The 26,688-nt window shown below is 34.5% G+C and overlaps 1 protein-coding gene across 1 annotated transcript in view; it reads right to left on the bottom strand.

The window, feature by feature from the left end:
* Positions 1-26,688, bottom strand: part of si:ch211-269e2.1 — a 50,426-nt gene that overhangs the window by 9,471 nt on the left and 14,267 nt on the right. Inside the window, exons 15-28 of the mRNA XM_017357835.4 lie at positions 24,681-24,798; positions 24,062-24,179; positions 23,783-23,886; positions 22,990-23,082; positions 22,819-22,905; positions 21,793-21,993; positions 21,548-21,624; positions 19,946-20,033; positions 19,768-19,848; positions 16,284-16,376; positions 12,621-12,798; positions 7,696-7,835; positions 3,061-3,162; positions 1,712-1,866 (exon numbers count right to left, since the gene is read on the bottom strand). Of these exons, the coding sequence (XP_017213324.1) occupies positions 1,712-1,866; positions 3,061-3,162; positions 7,696-7,835; positions 12,621-12,798; positions 16,284-16,376; positions 19,768-19,848; positions 19,946-20,033; positions 21,548-21,624; positions 21,793-21,993; positions 22,819-22,905; positions 22,990-23,082; positions 23,783-23,886; positions 24,062-24,179; positions 24,681-24,798 (1,635 nt within the window). The remainder of the gene's footprint in view (positions 1-1,711; positions 1,867-3,060; positions 3,163-7,695; positions 7,836-12,620; positions 12,799-16,283; positions 16,377-19,767; positions 19,849-19,945; positions 20,034-21,547; positions 21,625-21,792; positions 21,994-22,818; positions 22,906-22,989; positions 23,083-23,782; positions 23,887-24,061; positions 24,180-24,680; positions 24,799-26,688) is intronic.

Genomic DNA, 26,688 nt, shown 5'->3' with positions numbered 1-26,688 from the left:
TCGCTATGAATGCTCTTGTTATTCACGTCAAACTTTCCTAACTTTATTAAAGATTATTTTAGGTTCAAGTGGTATTTGTAAGGAACAAGATAAGTTTAATAAACAAAAACGAAGTCTACAACTTTTGGTCACAAAACATTTTCGTTAATTGAAATATAACAAAAACCTCATAATAAATGACAAACTAAATAAGAATATTGTCACTGAAAAACTAACTAACTACTATTATTACTAACTAATAGTTAAATAATAGTAGTCAGGATTAATAAGCATTCGTTCTTTGGCGGAAAAATCTGGCCTGCGACTGCTATATATAGAAATAACAGTAGATTGTGCTTCTTATCTTGTTTAGATAAACTTGATGTGTTCTAACTTCATTTGTCAAAAAAGTGAACTAGGCATGTTTGACTACATGAATGATCTGTAATATGAAGAAATTTGCCTTCATTCTTTTACATTTTTACTTTTATTTGTTGCATTTGTGTGGTTTTGGGTTTTAGTGTTTGTACAAATGATGCTTTGATTTTATTACTAACAGGTTTGCTAACTATAATTAATGTAAGCGGTGTATAAAGTAAACTTTGCTATAATCTAACTCGAAACTAGAATCTAGGGCCATATATTCTTGCAAAATAAAATTTTGCAAACAAAAAATAAAGTATTAAGCAAATAAATGGAAATCTCCAAAAATCAAAGCAAAAATAAATACATTTATTTAAAAATACATTTTGCTAACAAAAATAAAAAAGTGCAAGATGAGAAATAAAAATGTAATTTGCAAACAAAAAAGAATGCAAATAAAAATCAAGAAGTGAAAAAAACCCAAAAATATTTGCAATAAAAAACTAAATATTAGCAAAAAAATTTTACCCAAATTTTCCCTTTGCAATTTTTTAAGATTTATTTATTTTTTCTCAATACTTTATTTTTCTTTGCAAAACTTTCTTTATTTTGCAAATAAATATGGCCCTAGATATACTCCACATAGAATTACCAAAAATAGAATTGCGTTTACAACATAAAAACTAAATTAAACTTACAATACCATTTATGAATCGAATTCAAACTAACCTGAAATGTACAGCAAATTAAAAGAGTATCGAAATATAAATGCTTTTTATTTATTTTAAAAAATATAAAACAAATAGAAATGTGTTCATAATGTAAACTAAAACTGACAAAACGTTTATTAATCGATTTAACCTAAACTTAAATGTGCAGCCAATTCAATAAGAATATCGAAATATAAAAATTTTATTTAAAATTGTATTTATTAAAAACATAAATTTTTAAAAGGCAAAACTATTATTTACATTTTTTATAACTTTAGCGCCATCTGCAGTTAACCGCTAAACCTAGAATCGATTCAATGGAGATTAGCAATGCATTTTGAGAATCGCAGAATCGATTTCTTACCAAGCTCTATTTAAATTCAGGGTTGAGAATGACAATAAGCCAACGTTAAGTGCCTTTCCTTTTAAGACCTAAATATTCCTTGTTCTGTCCATCTATATTTGAATCTCAATACGAGTCCAGAAGTGCAGCCCTAAAATAGCCAAACACTAGACTCTTCGGTAGTGGCTAAATGAAGCCATGAAGCACAGGATCTTGACAGAACTATTTTTATTTGAGGACAAGCGCACAGCTATAATAGTTTTGCTTTTAGCTATGTGACCTGTTCTGACCCTGAGTCAGCAGCGGACTGCAGTACCTGTGGATCATGGCCAGAGACTCTCGGGATTTGATCTGGTCCCAGCCGAAGGTGAGAGAGAAGCGTCTGGCCAGTTCTTTGATACTGCTGTACGTCTGGATCCTGGAGCTGCATGTGTTTCCTCTGTCCTGCTCCTGTTTCAGCCGCAGATACAGCTGAAAACACACAACAAGGATGTGAGTCTATTCACAAGAAAACATGCTATTATTTTGATCATTCTGTGATTGCCTAAAATAAAGGTGTCTAAAATGCAGCTTCATTTTCCTCAGTCCAGAGGGAAGTATACAGAGAAATACATTTATACCCATGCATAGTAAATGCAAATAAAGTGTCTAATGATCCAAATGAATACTGTAAAAATAAAAGGTGAGTAAAATCAAGTTCCATCATCATTTGCTATAACAAATATATTTAAGTAAAAATGAAACTAACTGAACTACTTTTTTAAATATATACACACAACAGTTTTGTCTGGTTCTCGAATCAGATTGGCTGATAGCTGTGAGATATTTAAGTAATTTCAGTGCTCGTACAGTCTCTTCACCCTTGCGATTGCCGAGATGAGTTACAAGCAAAGGACTACAGTTTGGCAAATGTTGCTGCTGTTGTACAACATAATGCACTTTTTAGGCTTTTTTAGGCAAGAATGTAGTTGTTTAGATTGCAACTATGCAGTTGATTTATAAGGACAGTGCCTATTTTAAATATTCATAATTTCAGAGATTTAGCACACTGGTGGCCATCAGCCTGTCTTACTGAGCCCAAGAGACCGCATAAGTCCTTTGGGGAGAAAAACCTCAGCGTTTTTTTAATGCAAGTTTCAAACTACAGCTGAACAAAGCAATACAGAACAGGTGAGTGACATTCTAAGTCGATCTCTCTGTTTTGTATTTTGTAGTGCTGTATTTATACTACAGAAACTGCTAGTGTTTGCTTTGCTCTGGCTTTTTCAAGGTTGATTATTGTGATCTCCCGATTGCAACAGAGACATACTTCAAAATCTCTGTAGACTGATGGCATTTCATGCCGTTCAGCTTTATAATCGTACAATGTGAGGAAAATCACCTGTTTTGTCATCATTTAAGACATTACACAAAATTTTGTGTGTGTGCGTGTGTTTGTGTGCGTGTGTGTATGTGTGTGTGCGTGTGTGTGTGTGTGTACTACTTCAGCATAGGATTTCCAGTTAATCTCTCCAAGGAGTGTTAGAGCTGCTAGAACATTCCACACTGAGCATGATGGGAACTCATTGTGTCTCTGAGGTGTGGACAGCTGCAGGGGCCATCAGAGAGCTCAGAGGCCCGAGACACTCAGAGGAGCAGATGTGCCACACACACAGAGCATCATACCTGCTGAAGGCACTGCACCAGCGTCCTGGCGCTCTCCATCTTGTCCATCTGCCGGGTCCTGTTCAGGGTCTCTTTGATGATATCACCAAAGTCATTGTAGTACTGCAGGACAGATACATGAACAAAGTAAGCTATACACACTCAGTGAGGCTCCACATCTGACACACTGCTTCACCAAGGAGACCGCAAACTGACAGCACTTTACCCATGAGTCTGTCTGTCTTATCTGACCCTCAGGATTTCTCTCTGGAAAGTGTCGCCTTTTAGTTATGCGAGGGTTGGGCCGTTTTTTTTTTAACTTCCATTACTTTGATAGTTATGCTCAAACACCCCTAATAGCATACATATATCAGGAATTTAACAGCATATATATATATATATATATATATATATATATATATATATATATATATATATATATATATATATATATATTCATTGTTACACTGCATAAAATTATTTTCTTACATAGATTTTTTATCTTGTTTCTAGTCCAAAAATCTAATAAATCTTAAATCAAGAAGCACTTTCTAGACAAACAAAAAATGGTCTTGTTTTAAGAAATAATGTCAAAATAAAATGAGCTTTTCCTAAAAACAAGTAAAACAATCTGCCAATAGGGTAAGCAAAATGATATTAGATCAACATGAAAAAATCAAGAATATTTATCACCCCATTGGCAGATTTTGTATTTTTGGACTAGAAACAAATCTAAGTAAGAAAAGCATTGTTTGCAGTGTAGGGATATGCAGGGTTAAACAGTGTTATTTTTCATAGTTGGACTAGTCCCTTGTACCAAAACAAATTTTGCTCAAGGGACAGTTCAAGTCTCAATGTCTACTACCAACAAAATATCTTCTCGTGTTCAACAAAAGAAAAAAAAAAACCTCAAATGAGTTTGGATGTTGAGGTGGAGTAAATTAATTTTCATTTGTGGGTGAACTGAACTAAGTAACTGCATTTGTTTTGTTTTAAAAAAAACAATAGAATTAATATAGAATAATACAATCAAATTTCAATTCTGATTATGCATTGCTGATGTGTGATTTTTGAAAAGAGGAGGTAAAGTCCCCTTAAATTTGAGTTCAATTTTGAGATTGAAAATTTAGTTTAGTACAAGTGGTTACAAAATTGGGCTCAGTATTATTTTAAATTGTTGTTATGCTCATTCAGAATGAGTTTATTAGGATACAAAAAAAACATGTTTAGCAAATAATTAGAAAAAAGTTTGTATTTGCCCTTAGAGTGACATGTTTTGTTTTTATGAAAGGACATAAGAGTTAAATACTGACATTTTTATCAAAAATAAAGTTTTATGGAAACATTTTGTTGTAAAAGTTTGTAATAACACAAAAATTAATTTTATTACAAAATTCAGTTTAGTTTATTGCAAAATAAATCAGACAAAAAAGTCCCTAAGGATGCACAAGGATTAATATAATATAATATAATATAATATAATATAATATAATATAATATAATATAATATAATATAATATAATATAATATAATATAATATAATAGTGTATATTATTTGTAGTATATGTGTGTGAATGAGTGTGTATGGGGCTTCCCAGTGATTGGTTGCAGCTGGAAGGATATCCGCTGCGTAAAACAAATGCTGGATAAGTTGGTGACCCTAGATTCATAAAAGGACTAAGCAGAAAAGAAACGAATGAATGATAATATCATATAATAAACAGTGTATTTAAACAGCATAATTAATTTTTTTGACATATAAATGGTAATTTAATGAACATTACAACACTTCTTGATACTTGTGTGGTCTTGTAGATCTTCTTGATCTTGTTACTAGGTTTGCATGAATGTTTGGATGCATCTTTAAAAAGCGTGTGTGAGTAAAGCTGTTCTGATGCTGCTGGCAGGGGTTTCTCTCAGATTTTCAGCACATATCTCTGCTACTGAAACTCAGCTACTTCACACATTCCCCGCCACTGAGTGCATTTGAGGCTTTTGCCACTTAAAGCTGACCAGCGCACTATAAGAAACAGAAATAAATGTAGGCAAGGGTCCTCCTGCCAAACAACCTCCATTTATTACTACCTGTTTGCTTGAATTCATATTCACTCAAAAAAGTGACTACTTAGAGAGAAGAAACTGTTTAAATGAGGAGTTTGTGACTCTCGCTAACTTTGTCATTTGTCAACTTTGCCTGATCTTTAAAAACTGACATTCAGACTGATGCTGTTCAGAGTGAGTGAGAGAGTGTGTGTGTGAGTGAGACAGTGTGTGTGTGTGTGTGTGTGTGTGTGTGTGTGTGTGTGTGTGTGTGTGTGTGTGTGTGTGTGTGTGTGTGTGCGTGTGCGTGTGTGTGTGTGTGAATGCCTCTTCATGAAGAATGCTGCTAAGAGAATGTTGGCGGCTCTGTGCCGGTCGAGTCGAGCGGGCATTCCTTACGTGTCAGCATGTCAGACACACACAAACACACCGTAACACAAACGCACTGTAAATCCCAAATATCAATTCATGAATTCTGTGCCTAAGAGCTACGGTTGTAAAGTCAAATGAACAGACTGAATCCCTCTAATACTCCTCTACATGCTGAAATACTCACTCCAACATAAGTAACTTAGATCTACTTAGTATGTGAGTAACTTAACCAGGTCAGTATCCTAATAACATAATACATTTGTAGGAAAATGTCTCAAAAGTATAACATTTAACACAATAAAAAACATACATCATATTTATTCATGTGCACAAATAATTAAGACCAAATTATTGATTTCCTTGGCAAATTCTGACTTAAAAGTTTTTGTTCAAATGTAAATAAAAGCTGAGAAATATTTTTTTCCACCATGATGCCTCTTGTACATCGTCTTATTATCTTTTAGGAAAAGCCTGCAAAACAACAACACAACTTGCTGGTTGAATAAAAGTTTTTAAGCTGATAGACTGATTAAAAAATTTAAGTCAGAATTTACCAGGGATATGAATAATTTCGAGCTTGACTGTATGTGCAGTATATACTAAATCTAGTAGTTAAAATATCTAAAATAATAAAAAAGCAGTCATTTTGTCACAATACTGGAATTTCTTACTTTAATATGATACCATAAACAAACATTCATTCTTGATAATTATCACAGGGAAATGTTCCACTGGAATTCATTCAAATTTTTTATAAATTATACATGCTTTGATTTTTACATATGAAACCATACATTTTATATGGAATCAAACGCTGTAAAATAGCAGAATTATTTACATTAAAAAATTTTTAAAGCGGTGACGCAGTGCCGCAGTGGGTAGCACGTTCGCCTCACAGCAAGAAGGTCGCTGGGTCGCTGGTTCGAGCCTCGGCTTAGTTGGTGTTTCTGTGTGGAGTTTGCATGTTCTCCCTGTGTTGCTCAGGTTTCTTCCACAGTCCAAAAACATGTGGTACAGGTGAATTGGGTAGGCTAAATTGTCCGTAGTGTATAAGTGTGTGAATAAGTGTATGTTTCCCAGAGATGGGTTGCGGCTGGAAGGGCATCCGCTGCGTAAAAATAAGTTGGCGGTTAATTCCGCTGTGGCGACCCCAGATTAATAAAAGGGACTAAGTCGACAAGAAAATGAATGAATGAACGACTTTTTCAAAGCACACAATATATATTTCATATCACCTTTAATATATATTTAATATTTAATCTTTAGCACACCTATGACATTTTCATTCTTTTACAAATATTTCCCAAGTGATGTTTAACAGAGTAAGGCCATTTTTCACAGTATTTTCTCCATACTAATTAGTATGTATTATATATATATATATATATATATATATATATATATATATATATATATATATATATATATATATATATATATATATATATATATATATATAAAAAGGTCAAAAGTTTGGGTTCGGTTTTTTATTTTTTGTTCTTCAAAGAAAATTATTCTGTTAATCAAGGTGGCCTTAATTAAATGTTTAAAAAAAATGGTTATTAAATATTTATTAAAATTTTAACTGCTTTCTTCTTGTATGTAGTTTCAAATGAAATTATTACTCCAGTCATAATTGTCTTTATTAATATAACCATTAATAATAATTATTATTATTATTATTAATATTAGAGAGATTTCTGAAGGATCATGTGACTCTGTAGACTGGAGTAATGAAGCTGAAAATTCATCTTTAAAATCACTGCAATAAATGATTTAATTAAATGATAAACTACTTTTGAGCAGTTATTTTATAGTGTAATAACATTTCACTGTTTTACAATTTGTTCTGTACTTTTGCTGTTATAATTGCAGCCTTGGTGAGCAGGAGAAGCTTATTTTAAAAGATTTAAAAACCCTACTGACTCTAAACTTTTGACCGGTATTGTATAATGTAAGCACAAAAACATTTAAATAAGGTAAATATATCTAACTAACCAAATCAAATCAAGTACGACTTTTATATATTAAATATTATAATACTAAAACTACTTTTTTAATCAAAAACCTCACATTTCCTGTGAGCACTGTTATTTCCTGTAAATGTGTGCTGTGTTATCTGTGGATCTTATGTTGACAAAAAAAACTACAGATCTGAATAATATCTGATTAACACAGCCCTCTGCTTATCTGTCTGGTTAGGAGGTTGCTAGAGTTCAGTGTAAGTCATGAGAACTGTCATACCTTCACGTACTGCTTGAAAACCTCTGCAGCCATGCTCATCTCTAACACACTGTGCACTATGAGCTTACAGTACGCCGACAGAAGATTCCTGCGCCGGTGCAAATCCTCCAGCCGTCCTTCTCCACTCTCACTCTCACTGACTGCACACACACAGAGAAACAGACTGATTGAAACAGAGAGCTGCAGATTCAATAACAGAGCGCCATAATTATGATACTCAAATCTTATAAATGAAATGCTTTCCTGAGGTGAACTAAAGTTAACAGCATTTTCTGCTCTTGTCTATCGTCGTCCTGCCTGCTCCCGAAGCCATCACTTAATAGAGAGCTTTCATAACAGCATTAGTGACGTGAGGAAAATCCAATAACTAAATTGCTTTTTATTACACGTTATCCGCAAAAGCTTATATTGCATTTTTTTCGAGAGGTGAGGAGTTTGCGGCGGCACGAATCGACGGCTCTGTGAAATATTTATAGGATTGATATGATTTGCTGGAGTCGCGCTTGATTTCTAATCGAATAGCCCAAAATTCTGACATTATCTCATATGCTGCTCGGGTTTTAAAGCGGCATAAAGGCCAAAAACAACATAAAAACTTGTTTAGGGGAGCTAGTATCGATTTTGGAGTTATGTGTATGCCTGCTGAAGCTTCTTGTTTTTCAAGTGAGTTTGTAAACAGGGTACGAATTATACATTGACGATCGGGGGGTGCACTTTTTCGGTAATCTTAGTTTGTGTAATACATGCTTCAAATTTATGTGTTTATTTAAATTACATCTAATTTATTAATAAAATATATTTAAGTTTTGTGAGAAATTTAGTGTATTCTGAATTGGTTACCTATTTTTGGCTATGCAAACTATGCAAACTACGCTACGCATCTGACTTTACTTTTAGGCTTTATGTAGAAACAAACATTTATTTTATCAGAAATCCATAAAATAGGTGTTTGTTTCTACATAAAGCCTAAAAGTAAGTCTTGTAAACTCTTACGGTGCTCTAAATCTGCCGGTTTCAGATTGTTGAATGACTTTTTTCTTGACTGATTGGTGTGAATATGCATTCACAATGGTATGAGCCGTTATAGGGGTGGTCAAATGGATATCTAATATTTTAATTATTAACTTTATTATGTAAAATACAGATCAGAGTAAACTTTTTCCTAGATTTAAAGGGACCCCCTTATACATCTTGTTTTGAAATCATTTAGGGGGGATCAGACCTTCATTAGGGGGATCAGTCCCCACAAACCCCCTTGTAATTTGCACCTTGTTTGTAAATTTAATTTGTTGATTAGGTCACCAGTTCATTTATACAGTTAAAGTTGGAAGTTTTAGCCCTCCTTTGATTTGTATTTTCTTTTTTAAATATTTCCCAAATTATGCTTAACAGAGCATAGAAATTTCTTCAGTATGTCTGATAATATTTTTTTCTTCTGGAAAAAAAAGTCTTTTTTGTTTTATTTCCGCAAAAATAAAAGCAGTTTTAAATTTTTAATAACAATTTTAGGGTCAAAATTATTAGCCTCAGATTTATTTTTTTCAATTGTCTACAGAACAAACCACTGTTATACAAAAACTTGCCTAATTACCCTAATCTGCCTAGTTAACCTAATTAACCTAGTTAAGCATTTAAATATCACTTTAAGCTGTATAGAAGTGTCTTGAAAATATCTAGTCAAATATTATTTACTGTCATCATGGAAAAGATTATAGAAATCAGTTATTGGAGATGAGTTATTAAAACTATTATGTTTAAAAATGTGTTGAAAAAAATATTTTCTTCATAAAAACAGAAATTCGGGGAAAAATAAACAGGGGGCTAATCATTTAGGGAGACTAATAATCCAACTGTAAGCGTGACTTCTGTGAGATCTCACATGACATACCGTGATGGATTCTCATCATAATGCTTTATCTGTTGAGCTTACACTGTTTCATCCGATGAGATGTTTTATAGGTCAGTGAGAAAGTGAGGTGCAATTAGATTAACCAACCACAAACAAATCATTTGTTCTGCTAAGGTCATTTCCACTAATAAGGGAAGAAGAAGGTTGATTGTGTGATTATTTTATACCTGACATGGGCAGATGTAGAGGCAGACTGCCATCTGCTGGTAAAGTTTAATCTATTCAACATTCTGCACTTTAAAAATATCTTTCAGTAAACAGTTGAATGACTGAATATGTTAACAAATTGTACCTAACTTAAAAATAAATGTGAATCAGAGTTTTTTTTGTCTGTTATATATTAAAATGTTAATATATATTTCATAATAATATATTGTAGAATGCTATTTATTAAGATGCCAATGACGTAATAATGTAAAGCTCAGCATGAATAAACCACAGATCTCTCTTTTAAATTAATATTTTCTACAGGATGCTTTACATTGATACATTAATGCGTTTCCATTAGATTAGTCAGTACCAAAACTGAACTAATTTAACAAAAACCTAACGAAGCTCTAACAAAAAACTTGTTTAAATTTATATATATTATCTTTCTATTACTAAAGATATTGAGTGACCAAACTATTTTCATGGATAAAAATGTTTAAAAAAACAGTTCTGTTTAAATGCACCAAAATTATTGGCTATATTCAATGAGATATCGATAATAATATTCATTCAAATTCATTCATTTAAAAGAGGGCAAACTCATTTATGCTGAGAACTGTCTGTCTGTCTTTCTATCTATCTAGATAGATAAAACAGACAGACAGACATATAGATAGTTAAATAGATAGGATATTCCAGGATATTTATCTCTGTGAAATTGTGATTGGAAATAATAATTATGCAGCTCTTTATTTCTTGCATCTTTCTGACAAACAGCAGTGTCAATGTGTCACTCAGAGCATCACACGTTGAAAGAGACAGTCTTTCTCTCTCTCAGGAAATCTGCGTCTGTCACAAAAGCATCAAGAGCTGTTGTGAATTTGTTCCTCATGTTTAAGTCTCTGTGGTTTAATTGGGCCCTGGGGAAGAGGCTCACACCCACATGTGAAAAGTTGGTCCCGGGTCTCCTGAATTTTAGTGGTAGAATCCTGATACCCTTAGGAAATCTAGATAATCTTCTAATGGTGCATTTCCAACGAAACAAATTGCATCAGATGCTTTCATTTCAGCAGACGCTTCCTTTGTAGTATGAACAGGTTAGACACTGTAACTCATAAAGTTAGGGGCCAATCGAGAATTCATTTACTAGCATTAGACACATTATAAGCACATTTCCATGCACACAAATAATCAGTATTCACTAATCAATTAACTGAAATAACTGTCAAAATGCCCAGAGATGAGTTGCGGCTGGAAGGGCATCCGCTGCGTACAAACGTGCTGGATAAGTTGGCGGTTCGCTGTTGCGATCCCAGATTAATAAAGGGACTAAGCCGACAAGAAAAAGAATGACTGAATGAACTTTTAAAATGTAATAGTAACATTGAGAATTTAGATTACTGTCATTTGTTTTCTCATAAATAGTTACAAACTAAATGGCTCATATATTATCCTCCCAAGATGCCGCGTTTTGAGTGTAGCATGAGATGAGAACACATGTTTATAATTATTTTGGTCAAAAACCCATCTGAGATTGTGATTGATTTGCTCCTCCCTTACAAGAAATGCTTTTAAATCCGCAATAAGAATGTGTTTCTCTCACATATCACACTTGAAATAACTGACAGAAAGCAGGTTAATGTTTTTTCCCAATGGGCAGAAATTTATGACCTTACCTAAGGGGTTAATGCATTTACTGGACCACAAGAATGTGCAATTTGTTTTGGGCCCTACCTATAAACTATACAGCCTGTCCATACAGTACCTGACAAAAGTCTTGTCGTCAATCTCAGTTGTAAAAGCAACAAATAATAACCTGACTTCTAGTTGATCATTTGGAAAAGTGGCAGAAGGTAAGGTATTCAGATGAATCATCTGTTGAACTGCATTCCAATCATCACAAATACTGCAGAAGACCTATTGGAACACGCATGGAGCCAAGATTCTCACAGAAGTAATTTTGGTGAAGGAAAAATCATGGTTTGGAGTTACATTCAGTATGCGGTGTGCGAGAGATCTGCAGAGCGGGTGACAACATAAACAGCCTGAGGTATCATGACATTTGTGCTGCCCATTACATTACAAACCATAGGACAGGGCAAATTCTTCAGCAGGATAGCGCTTCTTCTCATACTTCAGCCTCCAAATCAAAGTTCCTAAAAGCAAAAAAGGTCAAGGTCCTCCAGGATTGGCCAGTCCAGTCACCAGACATGAACATTATTGAGCATGTCTAGGGTAAGATGAAGGAGGAGACATTGAAGATGAATCAAAAGCATCTTGATGAACTCTGGGACTCCTGCAAGAATGCTTTCTTTGCCATTCCAGATGACTTTATTAATAAGTTATTTGAGTAATTGCCGAGATGTATGGATGCAGTTGTCCAAGCTCATGGGAGTCATACACAGTATTAATTCTTTTTCCACTGCACCATGACTTTATAGTCTATACTGTACATTATTTCTGTTAAGTGTCAAGACTTTTGTCTAAGCAAAGTCAGACCTTACTGTCCTAATTAAATAATTAAAAAATCAAGGCATGATCATATTTTATTTAGGTAAAATAAGCGTAATCTAGAGGCCTTTGCCTTTCATATAAGCCACCTCTGATACCAAATGATCAACGAGAAGTCAAGGTATTATTTGTTATTTCTGAAACTTATATAGGCAACAAGAATTTTGACAGATAGTGTAGTGTTTCATCAAAATCTGTTTTCTGTTTTATCCATATTTTAAAAGTAACCTCACTTTCTGATCTAAAAAGCATCCAATCTCCATCTACTTTTAGCTATTGCTGGATCTGTTGAGGCCCATGGAGGAGCACAATGCAGGAGCCTGATAATATGCTGTAAATGAGTAGAGAAAAGCACCTTTACTGCTGTGAGAGTCCGGGTCAGGGCTGATGAAGATGTGCTCCAGGATAAAGGACAGAAGAGCTTTCTGGAGTTTGGGATCAGGGGTGTAGAGCAGTGGAGTTCCTGCAGACGAGTCCCACATCTGAAGCTGGTAATTATGAGCTATGAGAACGTCACTCAGACACATGAAGGCCTGTGAGGAAAACAACATAAAACAGACACCGCGTGATTAACAGATGTGACATCAAGCGGGCAACATTACACATACGTTCTCAAATCTACTCTCTTTTCCTTATCAGACTAATTAAATACACATTCTTTAAAGAAACATTTGTATTGTATAAAATTATTATATATATTTTTTACTTATATGAAACTTATATGAAAATTTAATAAAACAAATATTTAATAAAAGACTAAGAATACCAATCAATCCCAGCTAGAACGGTCAAAGCTTTCAGTCTTTTCCAGTGTTTATTACTACCATTTATATTTATTTATATTTCATAATTTGTATTGTATTTGAATAGTACTTTTGTTTTAAATACATTTTAATATTTGGTTAACTACAGTATAATAATCCTTACCACATCATTTAGATTAGGGGTGGCCAACCCTGTTCCCGGTGATCTACATTCCTGCAGATTTCAGTTGCAGCCCATATCAAACACACCTGTCAGTAATTATCAAGTGCTGTTCAGGTCCTAATTAATAGGTTCAGGTGTGTTTGACCAGGGTTGGAGCTAATCTGTGCAGGAAAGTAGATCTCCAGAAACAGGGTTCATCTTTAGACAGTAAACAGTCCTGTCCTGCTCTATTTATTGATTTATTCCAAAGCTTTTAACTCTGTAGATCATAAACTTTACAGAGACTTAGGCTTTTAGGTTTTAGTCAACCTGCTCTAAAATGATTTGAATTTTTTTTTAGAACTCACTCAATGTGTGACTGTTGAAAATTATAAATCATCCTTTCTTAAATGTCAACACTGGGGTGCCCCAAGAATCTGTTTTAGCTCCGTCGTTATTTTCTATTTACATTAACGATTTAGGTCATGGAATAGATTCAGCTAATATACACCTGTATGCAGATGATACAATATTATATACAGTGGCCCACTCCTTAAACCAAGCTGTAGAGTATTTACAGAACGCTTTTCAAATATTACAGTTGCAGGATTTAAAATTGGTTTTAGACTAAATATATTTTAGCCGCGGCCACACTAAGATAACGGATTAACAGAAATTACATCTTTGAATGGTGTAAAAATAGAAAGAGTTAGCACCAACTAAGTTATTGAAAAAGCTTAGGCCAAAATTAGGTTTCATATACTATATACAAAAACTGTTGTTTTAAACATTTTTAAAATTTCAAAATAGTTTGAATTAGTTTTCATTTTTATATTTTTCATTTTCACATTAGTCAAAGTCTTAGTCATTTTGTATGCTTTTGTCATTTTCGTTCATTTTTCAGTGTCACCATACAGTAGGCTAAATATGTAGTACTTTAATTTTTAAGTTATTCAATTCATCAAAGTTAGGAGAATGACAAACCTGTCACAGGCAACTAGCTGATATAAAACTGTTTCATTTAAGTTAATTTTTATTATTATTATTTACATTTTATTTCACTTTGGCTAATATTCATTAACAAAATATATTAGTTTTACAGTTTTAGTTATATTATTAATATATTATACTGGCATATTAAACATATGTAAATTATTTGGATTTTTTCTGTTTGTCATTACTTAAAATAACTAACTTACATACTTATTTATTTACATTAATAAAACGATTAAACATTGAGGTAATAACACTTTTGTAAGCTTTTCATATCTCTTAGAAAAATTCAGGCTCCCAAAAACTCACTTCTTTAGGTATTTGCAGACTCATGAATTTATAAGAAATACATTTTCTCACTTCACCATGCACTTTTTTTAAGAGTAAATAAGAGATTGATCAATCCTGCAAATAAAAGTTTCCAAGGGTGCTGTCTCCAACCAACAGTATATAATTCAATTTTCTCATTTATAATAATGTCAGATTCTTCATCTTGGTCTAAAATAAAATTAGACCGGCAATCAGATGTTAACCATGTTTTTTCAGATTATGAATGGTCAAAAGTTCTTTGTTGTGTACATACTACTTCTATCTGTGCTCGTTATTCACTGATACAGTTTAAACTATTACACAGAATTTATATGACAAAAGTTAAACTACCTAAAATGAACCCAGAAATTGATCCTTTTCTTTATCATACCTTTTGGCTTTGTCCAGAGTTAATTTCTTTTTGGGCATCAATTTTTAAATCAATCTCTGATATTTTTCTAATAAATAGATTACAGATGTAATCGCTGTCATCTTTGCAGTCAAGTGTATTAGCCTTTTGCTTAATATTTGCTAAAAGAATTATACTACTGAACAGGAAAAACCCTTCTCCGCCCAACTACTTTCACTGGATGTTTATGACCTGTTGCAGTTTATTCAAATACAGAAAATTAGATATACATTAGATATAAAATTCATGCATTTGAACATATGAAAGTGATGATCACCTCTTTCATTGAATTTTGAGTGTTTTAATTAACATTGTTACACTTGTGATGTTCCTGGTCCAAAGTGACCACCATAGGAAATGAATGGGTATACAGACTATATTCATCCACTAGAAAGAAAACATCCCCATACACACCACCCCAACTCACTCACTCACTCACTCACTCACTCACTCACTCACTCACTCACTCACTCACTCACTCACTTTTAGCTTAGTATTCAATTATTGTATTGGTTTAGACCATTAGCAACTTGCTCAAAAATGAAAAAGGAATAACTAGTTCAAGTTCTGTGTCCAAACTCACCATTTATACCCTCAGTCACTATTCCCTACATTAGTACACTCATATTGTCCAATTGAAAAACTGAATGAAACCTTGAGCAATTGGTACACAGGAAAGAATACCGTTTTGATTGTGTTTGCTGGTTGATAAATCATTTAAATTAATTCAAATTTCAATTTCTTTGGTCAGACCCTGTGATAGTTATTTTAGTAAGCTGTCTTTTATTAATGAAACAAAATATTTAGATTTCTGTCATCTATTGTTCATTTTGAATACATATTTGGTGCCTATTTGAAATTTTCAATGCAGTTATTTTATGTCTAATTCCGTTAATTCATATTAAAAACTACTTTAAGACCTTGTTAAAAGATGTTAAATTAATAATTGGTGGTGAAAAGTGTTTTTTGCGTTAATTTAAGAGCAGTTAAAACAGACCAAAGTAAGAAGTTGGATATGAACATGACAGGAGGGTTAAAATAACAGCCATAAAAATATGTGAAATCACTGCTTATATGCACCTTGTTTACTCATGAACAATTTGTAGCAGTCCTGGAATAAAACTAAAGTGCCTGAAACTTCCATTTGTTTTAGTTTCAATTAGTGTGCTTTTTTCTGCTGTCAGCTGGAGTGAGGATTCATTAAAACGCAACCCAGGTGCCAAGGGCACTCTGTAAGAAATTAAAGTCAAACAAACAGGATTCAAACAATGCCAGCGAATCGGCCCACTGGCACACATGCTACTGCTTAACACACTCTGATGTGCTTGGAATAATCCACTTTGAAGAAAGGGCTGAATGGAGTGGTTATGCCATCAACAGAGAGAGAAACGTGATGCTCACATGCTCTCGAACAAGCTGCTCAGCATGCGACAGACAGCGGTGGCATTTCTCACAGAAGGCACGGAGCTGGTTTCTCTGCTGGAGGGCAGACTCCTGAAACCACACACACACACACACACATCTAAAAACAAGACAGTTCTATTCCTACATGCCTGCCATATTTTCACTTGCACTTGACAATAAATCGCACCAGGTTAAAATTGCACTGTGTGGTTGTTCACACTTCAGTAGCTTTTGGACCAAAACAGAAAATGGCATGCACTTCACCCTGCTTTCTTATTGTTCACACTGTCATCTGAAGACTGAACTTAAAACTGCAGAATAGTTATTATGGTACATATTTTTCATCGGATCTTATCAAACATCTAAAATAATGTTGTGTGCTAGGTAGAGAAAATCAAATTATAAGGAGCCTGACTTCTGCCTATAGTTTTATAGTGTCTTATTAAATCGCATTAAGGTTTAGGTTTAATTTCTAATTCCCTTAGTTTTTACCAGAAAATGATAAAAATCTGAAAATATGCATACAAATAATAAATAAAAGTGTAATGGCAAAAAATGTAAAAAAAAAAGTTAACCAAACATCTCTCATTCTGAAAGAATAATTGCTTTCATAACAGATTATTAGCAATCAAATGTTAATATTGCCAATATTAGGAACTACTCAGTACATCTCATCATTTGGCATATGGCAGCAGCATTGTATGTAGAAACATGTGATGATATTATTATTAGTTGAGGGCTTACAAAGAGCTTATACACTCAACGGCTACTCTATTAGGTGCACCTTACTATTACCAGGATGGACCCCTTTAGCCATCAGAACTGCCTTAATCCTTCGTGGCATAGATTCAACAAGGTACTGGAAATATTCCTCAGAGATTTTGCTCCATTTTGACATGATAGCATCATGCAGTTGCCGGTCTGATGTCAGACGCACATCCATAATGCGAATATCTCGTTCCACCACATCCCAAAGGTGCTCTATTGGATTGAGTTCTGGTGACTGTGGAGGCTATTTGAGTACAGTGAACTCATTGTCATGTTCAAGAAAGCAGTCTGAGATGATTCGTGCTTTATGACATGGCACGTTATCCTGCTGGAAGTAGCCATCAGAAGATGGGTACACTGTGGTCACAAAGGGATGGACATGGTCAGCAACAATACTCAGGTGGGCTGTGGCGTTGACACAATGTTCAATTGGTACTAATGCGCTCAAAGTGTGCCAAAAAAATATGCCCCACACCATTACATCACCACCACCTGCCTGAACCGTTGATACAAGGCAAAATGGATCCATGCTTTTATGTTGTTGACGCTAAATTGATTCTGATTCTATCATCCAAATGTCGCAGCAGAAATCGAGACTCATCAAACCAGGCAACATTTTTCCTATCTTCTATTGTAAATTTTTGGTGAGCCTGTGAGACCTGTAGCCTCAGTTTCCTGTTCTTAGCTGACAGGAGTGGCACCCAGTGTGGTCTTTTGCTGCTGAAGCTATTTCATCTCAAGGTTGGACCTGCTGTGCGTTCAGAGATGCTCTTTTTCATGCCTCGGTTGTAACGAGTGTTTGTTTAAGTTACTGTTGCCTTTCTATTAGCTTGAACCAGTCTGGCCATTCTGACCTCTAGATGAAATTCAAAGGCTGGACACTCTGACCTCTGGCATCAACAAGCACAGGCACAGAAATCAAATCTGAAGCGGGATATACTTTTCAATAATGTCTATAATCTGTTAAATGTGGCATTGCGTCTTAACACTGAACTCTGAGCCTTAAATCGGCTGTGTAAAAAATGACTTTAGTTGTACTAGCCCAAGTTACATTCATATTTTAATAGAACCACACTAGTTTGTGAAATTCTTAATAATAATATTAAAATACACACAACAAAACAAATTGTTTCATTTTTTGTGTTCAGAACACAAGAAAATAAATGAAAATTATGTACAAATCAAATGGAAATTTAGGTTTCGTCCACTAGAAACAACATTTGTTATAAAAATCACAGGAAATGAACCCTCATATCGCTATATTTGGGAAACCCCCAGATGATTTTCAAGTAACAAACATTCAAAATATTGTTATCGCCTTTTCCTCCCTTGTTGCTCAAAAGAGAATCCTCTTGTACGACATGTTAAGTCTTCTGAAATTGGAGAAGATTACGTTTTCTTTCAGAGGCTCATCTCATAATTTTTATCTTCATTGGAGGCCACTACTAAATTACTTTGATAATTTTACACCTCTTGAAGTGTTTTTTTGGGTGACTTGAAGTGGGTATTGTCATGCCCTGAACTAGACTCATTTGAAGGGTTTGGGGTAAAATGTTTACAAAAGTGTTTAAAAGGAAAAAAGCAGAAATTGGACATTTATATATGAATGCTATTCACTTGTGTTCATAAAATAAAGTAAAAAAAAAAAACAAAATAAAAAATAAATCACAGAAAATGCACTATACAAAGTTACAAACAATAATGTGCTTTTTTCATTTGGCAAAAATCCATGTTTTTTATCCTTTTTTTTTTTTTTTTTTTTAGTACAACATGATTTAGATAAATAAAAAAGCATGACTAAAATCACGCAAAAAACATTTGTAATCTTTAACAATGTGTTTGCTACATTTTCAAAGGACAGGGCATAATTACACAAAATAACAGAAACCGAATGAAAGCCACAGCAGGGCTCTAACTAATACAGACGGATGAAAGCATCATTGCAAGTAGTCCCGCCAGTCTCCTGTGTAAAATATTCCTTCATAATCATGTGCACGTGGAGCTCTGAGGTAAACGTGCCAAATCGGTCGCGATGTCAATTTAGCTAAATGACTCTTTTGAATCGGACATACATCCCAATTTTATGCTGAACACGTCTTTTTCTCCCCCTCACCTCGGGTCGCCATTGACATTAGAATTGCAGATTGAGTCGAGCTGCCACCTGGGCCAAGAATTCCCGCCTGGGCTGTCAGTTATTGATGAACCAGCACTGAACCAGCACTGAACCAGCCTTTTACCTACAGCAGTCTTAATGGCCACCAATATTTCACCACGTAAAAGGTTAGAGGTTTGGAGATATGATTACCTCGTGCTCTGCATGGAAACAAGAGCCTAATAAGAGACGTCCAGACAAGAGCGCAACCATTACACCCCCCTACAATCCATCACCAGCACCTACTTTTCCTAAAGACTCACGATCAATCGCTTTCTATCCCTTATTAAAATCGGCTGGACATAACCTTCGAGCCTTTGTGTTGATATTTGAAATGTAAGGTGGCAGGTTTAAAGGACAAAGCTCTCTGTGATGGATCATACAACAACTTTGTAGACGCGAAGTCTTGCACGCCTAAAAAACGTTTGTTTAATTAATTACCTTAGGGAAAACTCTGTGCTTATGACTGTGGTTGTGGATATTACTATTCCGGGCGTGATCTCCGCCATCTATGACAGCAGCCATGATTAGATCGGAGGGGAAGAGAAAGGTTTGTCTTACCCTGGACGTTAGTCCTTCTCCAAAAGTGTTGAGCTTCCATAGGATGCAGCTACACATACAGCGCAGAGCCTCAATAGTCACCTGTGAGAATTAAGAGTAGAGAGAGAAACACCATTGATGGAAAGAAACAATAGCTCGTTAAAGAGTAGAGGGTTTAATGCTGGGCTATTAATGGTACCTCTACTGGAAGACCGCCGTGTTTTAACTCCCCCTCCAGAAGTTTGGTCACCAGCTCATACAGACTCCATTTAGACAGATCCTGAGCACTAGCGCCATTTGATAAAGCAGCACAAACAAAAGGAGACTAAATGTTATTAGATGCCATTAAGAATTTAATGTAAAGGGCACATATTTTACCCCTATTTTATAATAATTCTAACTACAACTGTATGTGCACGTTTACTGACACCATGCCGCCGTGGTAATTATGGCGGTTAAGAATTACATAGCAATTTTATTGCATTGCATAGCATCAAACATGCACTGTTTTAAAAACGTTTTAAACGCATAAAACTTATCAAAATCACAGAGTTGTAACAAATATTTTAATCCAAGTTTATTTGCAAAAAACAATGTTCTGTGGACATGTATATAGGTGTTATTATAGAAACTTGACGTCTGTCAATCAATTCGCTGGGTGGGGAAAACCACACTCCTACATCATATTGTGGAGGGCCTCAAAATCACTGGGATTTGGGTCCAATTTTAACGTCAGGAAATTTGAGTTTTTTCCAGTTCTTGTCCAAACAGCTTATAAAAGTTGATTTCCATCATAAGTGCCCTTTTCAATTCTTTTTTCAAGTCTTCTTTTTGCAAATGACACATTTTCATGTACAACAATTTAATAGTTTAAATAAAAGTTAGTAATCAAAAAGCCAGTCTATTTAACTAAAATCATGAAGCCTATACTGTATGTAACACTATAGTTGCAATTACTTTTAGATAATTTTACTATTTATTCAAATATATATTTAAGAAACTATATAATGTTTTCTTTTCTCAAAATTTATTGTATTGCTTGTCAAATTAAAACATAGAAATAATCAATGTGAATATTTGTTAATTATTTATTTATTCATTTTCTTTTCAGCTTAGTCCCTTTAATAATCTGGGGTTGCCACAGTGGAATGAACCGCCAACTTATCAAGCATATGTTTTATACAGCGGACGCCCTTCCAGCTGCAACCCATCACTGGGAAACGTCCATACTCTCTTTTTCACACACATGCACTACTGCCAATTAAGCGTACCCAATTCACCTATAGCGCATGTCTTCGGACTGTGAGGGAAACCGGAGCACCCAGAGGAAATTCACACGAACATGGGGAGAACATGCAAACTCCACACAGAAATGCCAACTGACCCAGCTGAGGCTCGAACCAATGACCTTGGTGTGAGGCGGCATCGCTACCCACTGCGCCATCACAGTATTATCTTGAGACATAGTTTTAACTGTACAATATACAGTATAACCATGTTTTCTTTTACAATTCCTTAACAAGTATTTATGATATTGTGATCGTTTTTGTCAAATAAAATGGTAAAACAATCTTGAAATAACACCTTTGGAGACGAAATTCAAGGGTTTATTCCATTTTACACAGGAAATAGCATATTACTAACTGAATTTTACAAAAATAATAGGTTGTAAAGAAAATAATAATGGCTATCAACATTCTTAGAAAATATCTTCTTTTGTGTTTAATAAAAAACAAACTTTTAATTGGTTATGTTTATTACAAATATTGCGGTGAATATATATATATAAAAAACTGCTCACATGTTGAATGCAGCAAGTTTCTTCAGTGTGGACAGAATTTCCAAAACGTTGTCTTCGTTATAAGTGAAACAGTCATCCTGTGGATAAAGGGAAAGGACTTTTTTACATTTACAATATTCTTTATTGCTCTCAGGAATCAGAAATCAAATCTATTTTTGTAAATTAAAGTGATTATGTAATGCAAGGTTGTAAAAATATATTTTCTCCGACTGTCAGAGTTTCCAACAGTTCTTTCCTGTACTCACACTCAGTGATTCTGCTAATCGTGTCCCCAGTGTGTTTGTCCAGTGCTGGATGAGCTGGTCAAAGGCTGGACGGGCCAGAGAGTGAAATGCTGAATCTTGAGCACAGAGGCTCTGATAAGAGCGAGCAGATGTTTCCAGTAGTACCACATCCGTGTGTCTGTTCACAGCAGTCTCCAACTCTGCCAGCAATGCCAGCACACACTATACCAAAACACATTAAAACTGGAAAAAATGCTCTAGAAAAGCTTAGGTAAGACTTTTATGACTAATAACTGTTTTTTCTTCTTCTTCTTTTTAGCAAAAACAGATTTAATTGTTAAAATTTGGCACTAAAATCATTTAAAATTTTCTAAAACATTATTATTTCAAATGAGTAAGATTATTTCAAGAGTTCCCACTTAGATATGCTTAGCGTTTATAGCAGGTTTGGCATGCTGTCCCGGGAGAGAATACTGAGCTCGGAGATACTTGAGCTCAAGGCTCCTGCCCGGTCAATAAGCATATAAAGGGATCCAAGATCAGGTAGGTCTCGAGAGCTCTCCCTTAAAAAAGGGTGGAATAGGAGGAGATGGGGTGGAAGGGGGTATTCTTTCAAAACGAAGATAGAGCAGTAGAGAGAAACGATCTATTTACAGTAAGCTTGAATCACTCTGATTGGATTATTACTGATTACAGTTGAGCAGCCAGTCGTGCTCAATCATTTCACATGCTCCTCTTGAAATTAGTTTGTGAAACTTCACTTTGAACGTCCTATTGATGAAGTTATGTTTAATAAGATTTTTGTCTTAAGCAACAAATCATCCTATTACAATGATTTCTGAAGAATCACATGAAACTGAGCACTAGCGTATTATTATTGTTTTTTTAAGGAATAGTTTACATTTAAAATATTTTAAAATAAAAGTTAATTTTAAATTGTCATAATATTCTGCAATATTATAATATATAGGATTTTTTTACTAAATGGGATTTTTCTGCTATATTTAGTGCATCATAGCATTAGATGAAACAATAACACTCACTCACCTGTGAGTTTTCAGGATCACAGGTGTCCATTTGGAAATACCGAGGTATTCTTAGAAAGGAGGTCAGTTTTTCAGCATCCTCTGAGTACTAGAGGATTAGACATACTTTAATCAACTGTGGTCAATTCATTGACAATCAGACATGGTACTGCAATGCAATTGTTAATTTTACCTTGGATAACAGCCCAGGTAGCGCTTTAATGAAGTGTTCAGTGAGTTTGGCGCAGTCATCAGTTTGTAATTTTTTCTCTTTAGTGCTTATCACCTAAAAAATAAACATAGGTATCACACTAGGAACAAGTAATAGTGCTCATTATGTGGAAGCAAATACAAGAATGGGAATAGCTGGGGTATGAAGGCCTAATTAATTTCTAATTCCTGTTTGCATTTTGTCAATCCCATCACAGGTTTCTGGGGTATAAATTGTTTTTAGCTTATCCATTTTCCACCATTTCCAGAGGTAGTTAGGGTTAGAGTTAGGCATTCAATTGGTTCTGTTTATAATGTAAATGCTCTTGTAGTCAAATGTGTTCAAACAACCACACAACTGACCCTCTACTGAACTAATGTGATCATTTTGGGACATGTTGTAAAAAAACACACCAAAACAAGGTATTTAAATGGACACATGCATTGCTATCAATATCTAAGTTGCAGTGACAGACACATTTCGATCACTTGCTATCCTGCTCTCTTGTAAGCTTTTGTAATATCAGTTCATTCATTCAACAGTACATGTGTATCACATTCATCACTTTTGCAAAAGTGACATTGAGCATGACAAAAAAAAAAGAGTTAAATGTTTTGGCAAAATCTGAGCAGAAGAGGTCAGAAAAGTCCAGTATAATACATGTTAATACAAGGTGGAAACTGCTATACATCTTATCTGTCCACCTGCTAGCTTAAAATGAAAGTTAATACTAGAGCAAAACATGGCCTGAAAGAAACATTAAAAGGAAACTTGCCTTTTTTCCTGCTCCTCTCCCTGATAACGGAGGACCCTCTGCAGCCTGCCTTACTGACGCCACCATGAGCTCAATCACAAAGGCCTCCTCAGCACTGCTCAGAGCTGCGGTTAACACAAAAATGTATGTTATTCAAGTATTAAAACCAACGTAGCAGCATATATAATTGTAAATATTAGTTAAGGCGGGGAAATCTCTGCTGGGCTGTAATAAAAGCTACTGATAATAGCAACCTTCTGGTGAAGAAGTGTACTGGCATGTATAGTGTAGTGTACTAGCCTTGATCCTGACAGGACGTGTGAGGTAAGAGTAGTGAGGTAAGACCAGTCCAGTCCTTCAGCAGAGCTCCTCCACTGTCCCACAGGCTATCAACCAGGTATAGCACATGTTGGTGCAGCTACCAAACAAGAGACAGAAGTGAAGTCATCATCCTATAGCTAATGACACACTCTCAATTAATACGGATATTTTAAAACCTAGCAAATAAGACTCTGAGATATCATGTTTTCTATTTACTTATCGTTTATGAATTTATCCTGGGTATTCATACTCAAACCTTTCACATTGTACATTCCAAAATTCAGGGATATCATCTTATTTTCAATTCAAGTTTACAAGAGCAGCACTCGCAATAATTCACATTAGTAATTCAAAATATGGCAAAAAAGCTGTGCTAATATTAAGAATTAAAAATTATGGGTTAACATAAAAACCAGGATCACAATAACCCAGGATTAAGTCATTTAAAATTCTGTCAGAATACATTCTTTTTTTTGTATTGGGCAGCATGACATTCTTTATTCAAAATAATGAATATTTTTATTTTTTATTTAATTATTTTATAATGCCAAAGATATAAGATATTTAATAAAAACAACATGATTGGAGTTGGGCATACCTTGCTCTCAGTGTGGAAGTTGATAAGGGCTCGAACCTTAGCTAAGACCAACTCTCTGTGTCTGTCCTGATTGGAACCTCCGTTTCTGGTTGTTGATAATTCAGGGTTACTGAGCAGCCTAAAGGCAAAAAAATGACATGTTAGCAAAAAATATTGAGTAATAAAATTATTTTTATTATTACAGTATGGTTATCATTTACATGCAAGTACACCTAGAATGTTGGTTTTGTGTAATTTTATGGTGAACAATTAACTAAAATAGCACAAAAAGTAGGGATGCTTGATATATCGGCTGATAAATGCTATTTTTAAGATTATTGTTATCGATCCGATGTCTAAATTAGGCCAATATCTTTAAGCCGATAAATTACGTAATTGTACAGAACTGCCTGCCTCGCGCATGTTGTCCAGTGCACTATAATGGAGCTCTCTTCACAATGTTTATTCCTTCGAAGTCCATCCTTTCTTCATGTGGTATTGCTGTCGGAAAATAATTTAGTAAGTAACCATGCTCCTTATCATTTTAGATATGTTTGATTGAGTGTCATTGAGTATTTTGCTTTAAATCGCCTCAGGAACAAATATTACATGTGTAAACATAATAGCAGAGATGCACACGTGCTAAACAACTTGTTGGGTTGTTTGTAATCCAATATGATTATTTGTTATTATAAACGCGTTGCTTGCCATGTCTTGTTGATGTAAGTTTGTATTCAGTTTGATCAGCATATTCATAAATATATTGATTATAACGAGCGTGAGTGCGTGTAAGGGCTGTCACCGCACACACACACACTGATCTGACAGCCTTCACAGCAGCAAGGGGGAGTGGTGCGCCGGACACTGAATCCACCATAAGGGCTCTCAACTCGCCGCACATTCTGTCTTTATATTACGCTCTGTGTTTGTCATAAAGTCATCTTTACTCAACGCTCAGGTGTTGGATCAGAATCTGACTCCGAGGGCAAATCTGTGCCCGCAGTGAAACTTTTATCATAAACTTTTCATAGATCATTTTTCCCACAATTGACAGCAAGAACGAACACAGAAGCGTTGTTTGATTGACAAGCAGTAGCTACATGTGTTCAAATAAAATCTATGCCACATTTTCTAAAGTAATACTATCTGTATTTAGCTGTTCGCCTGTACGGTGGCTCTGAATTGTCAAAACACCTCTAAAAAAGTTTTTTTTCGAACATGACATATTTGTACATATGTACATCACTGTAGCACGTTTTATTCAAGAACATTTGAGCTGGTTTCAGTCCTTAGCTCTTTCATTTTCATTTTATTTAAAATATATTTAACTTGCTTGTTGATTAAATCCTATTTTGTTATATAACCAATTATTTTTATGCAACAGTCAAGTTGCAATGAAGAAATAGAAATCATTTATTTTTTGCATGCTGATTTATGTGAAATCATGAATATATGTCTATATAATCACCTTCCAGTTTTGAAATTATAGCTTTTTTGCTTTGAGTATAGACTCAGTTCATGAGAGCAGTTCAATCTCTTTATGAAGTTTGCTGTATAAAAATATAACTTTTAGAAATATTTATAATTATCGGCCTATATATATCGGCCTCCAAGTCTGAAGAGTTATCGGTTATCGATATCGGCCAAAAAAAAAAACATATCGGTGCATCCCTACAAAAAAGCGATATATAACTACACATTTGTTTTAGGTCAACAGTTCTCAGTCTTTTAGACTTCAGGATTCTGGTTTGTCTAGACTATTATTTGAGGAGTTTGCCAGCCCATTTATTTTTTTTCAGTTTATTGTTGTACATGCTTTTCCTTATTTTTAGTATTTGCTTCATTTTGCTTTATAAACATTTTAATTAGGACTATGCTCAAATAACTTAATTATAATAAGTTAGGACAAACTAGAGCCCCATAGTGGGCCTCTGTCCACTAGTTGAGAACTACTGCTTTAGATAATGACGCTTAAGTGCATTTATGGTTGACTCTGCAAAATTGGAATTCCAAGGTTTTTTATTAGTAA

The sequence above is a fragment of the Danio rerio genome, chromosome 9, assembly GCF_049306965.1.
Source record: "Danio rerio strain Tuebingen ecotype United States chromosome 9, GRCz12tu, whole genome shotgun sequence".
NCBI classification, from domain to species: Eukaryota; Metazoa; Chordata; class Actinopteri; order Cypriniformes; family Danionidae; genus Danio; species Danio rerio.
Note: the sequence above shows the minus strand (reverse complement) of the source record. Positions and strands in the feature narration are given on the sequence as shown.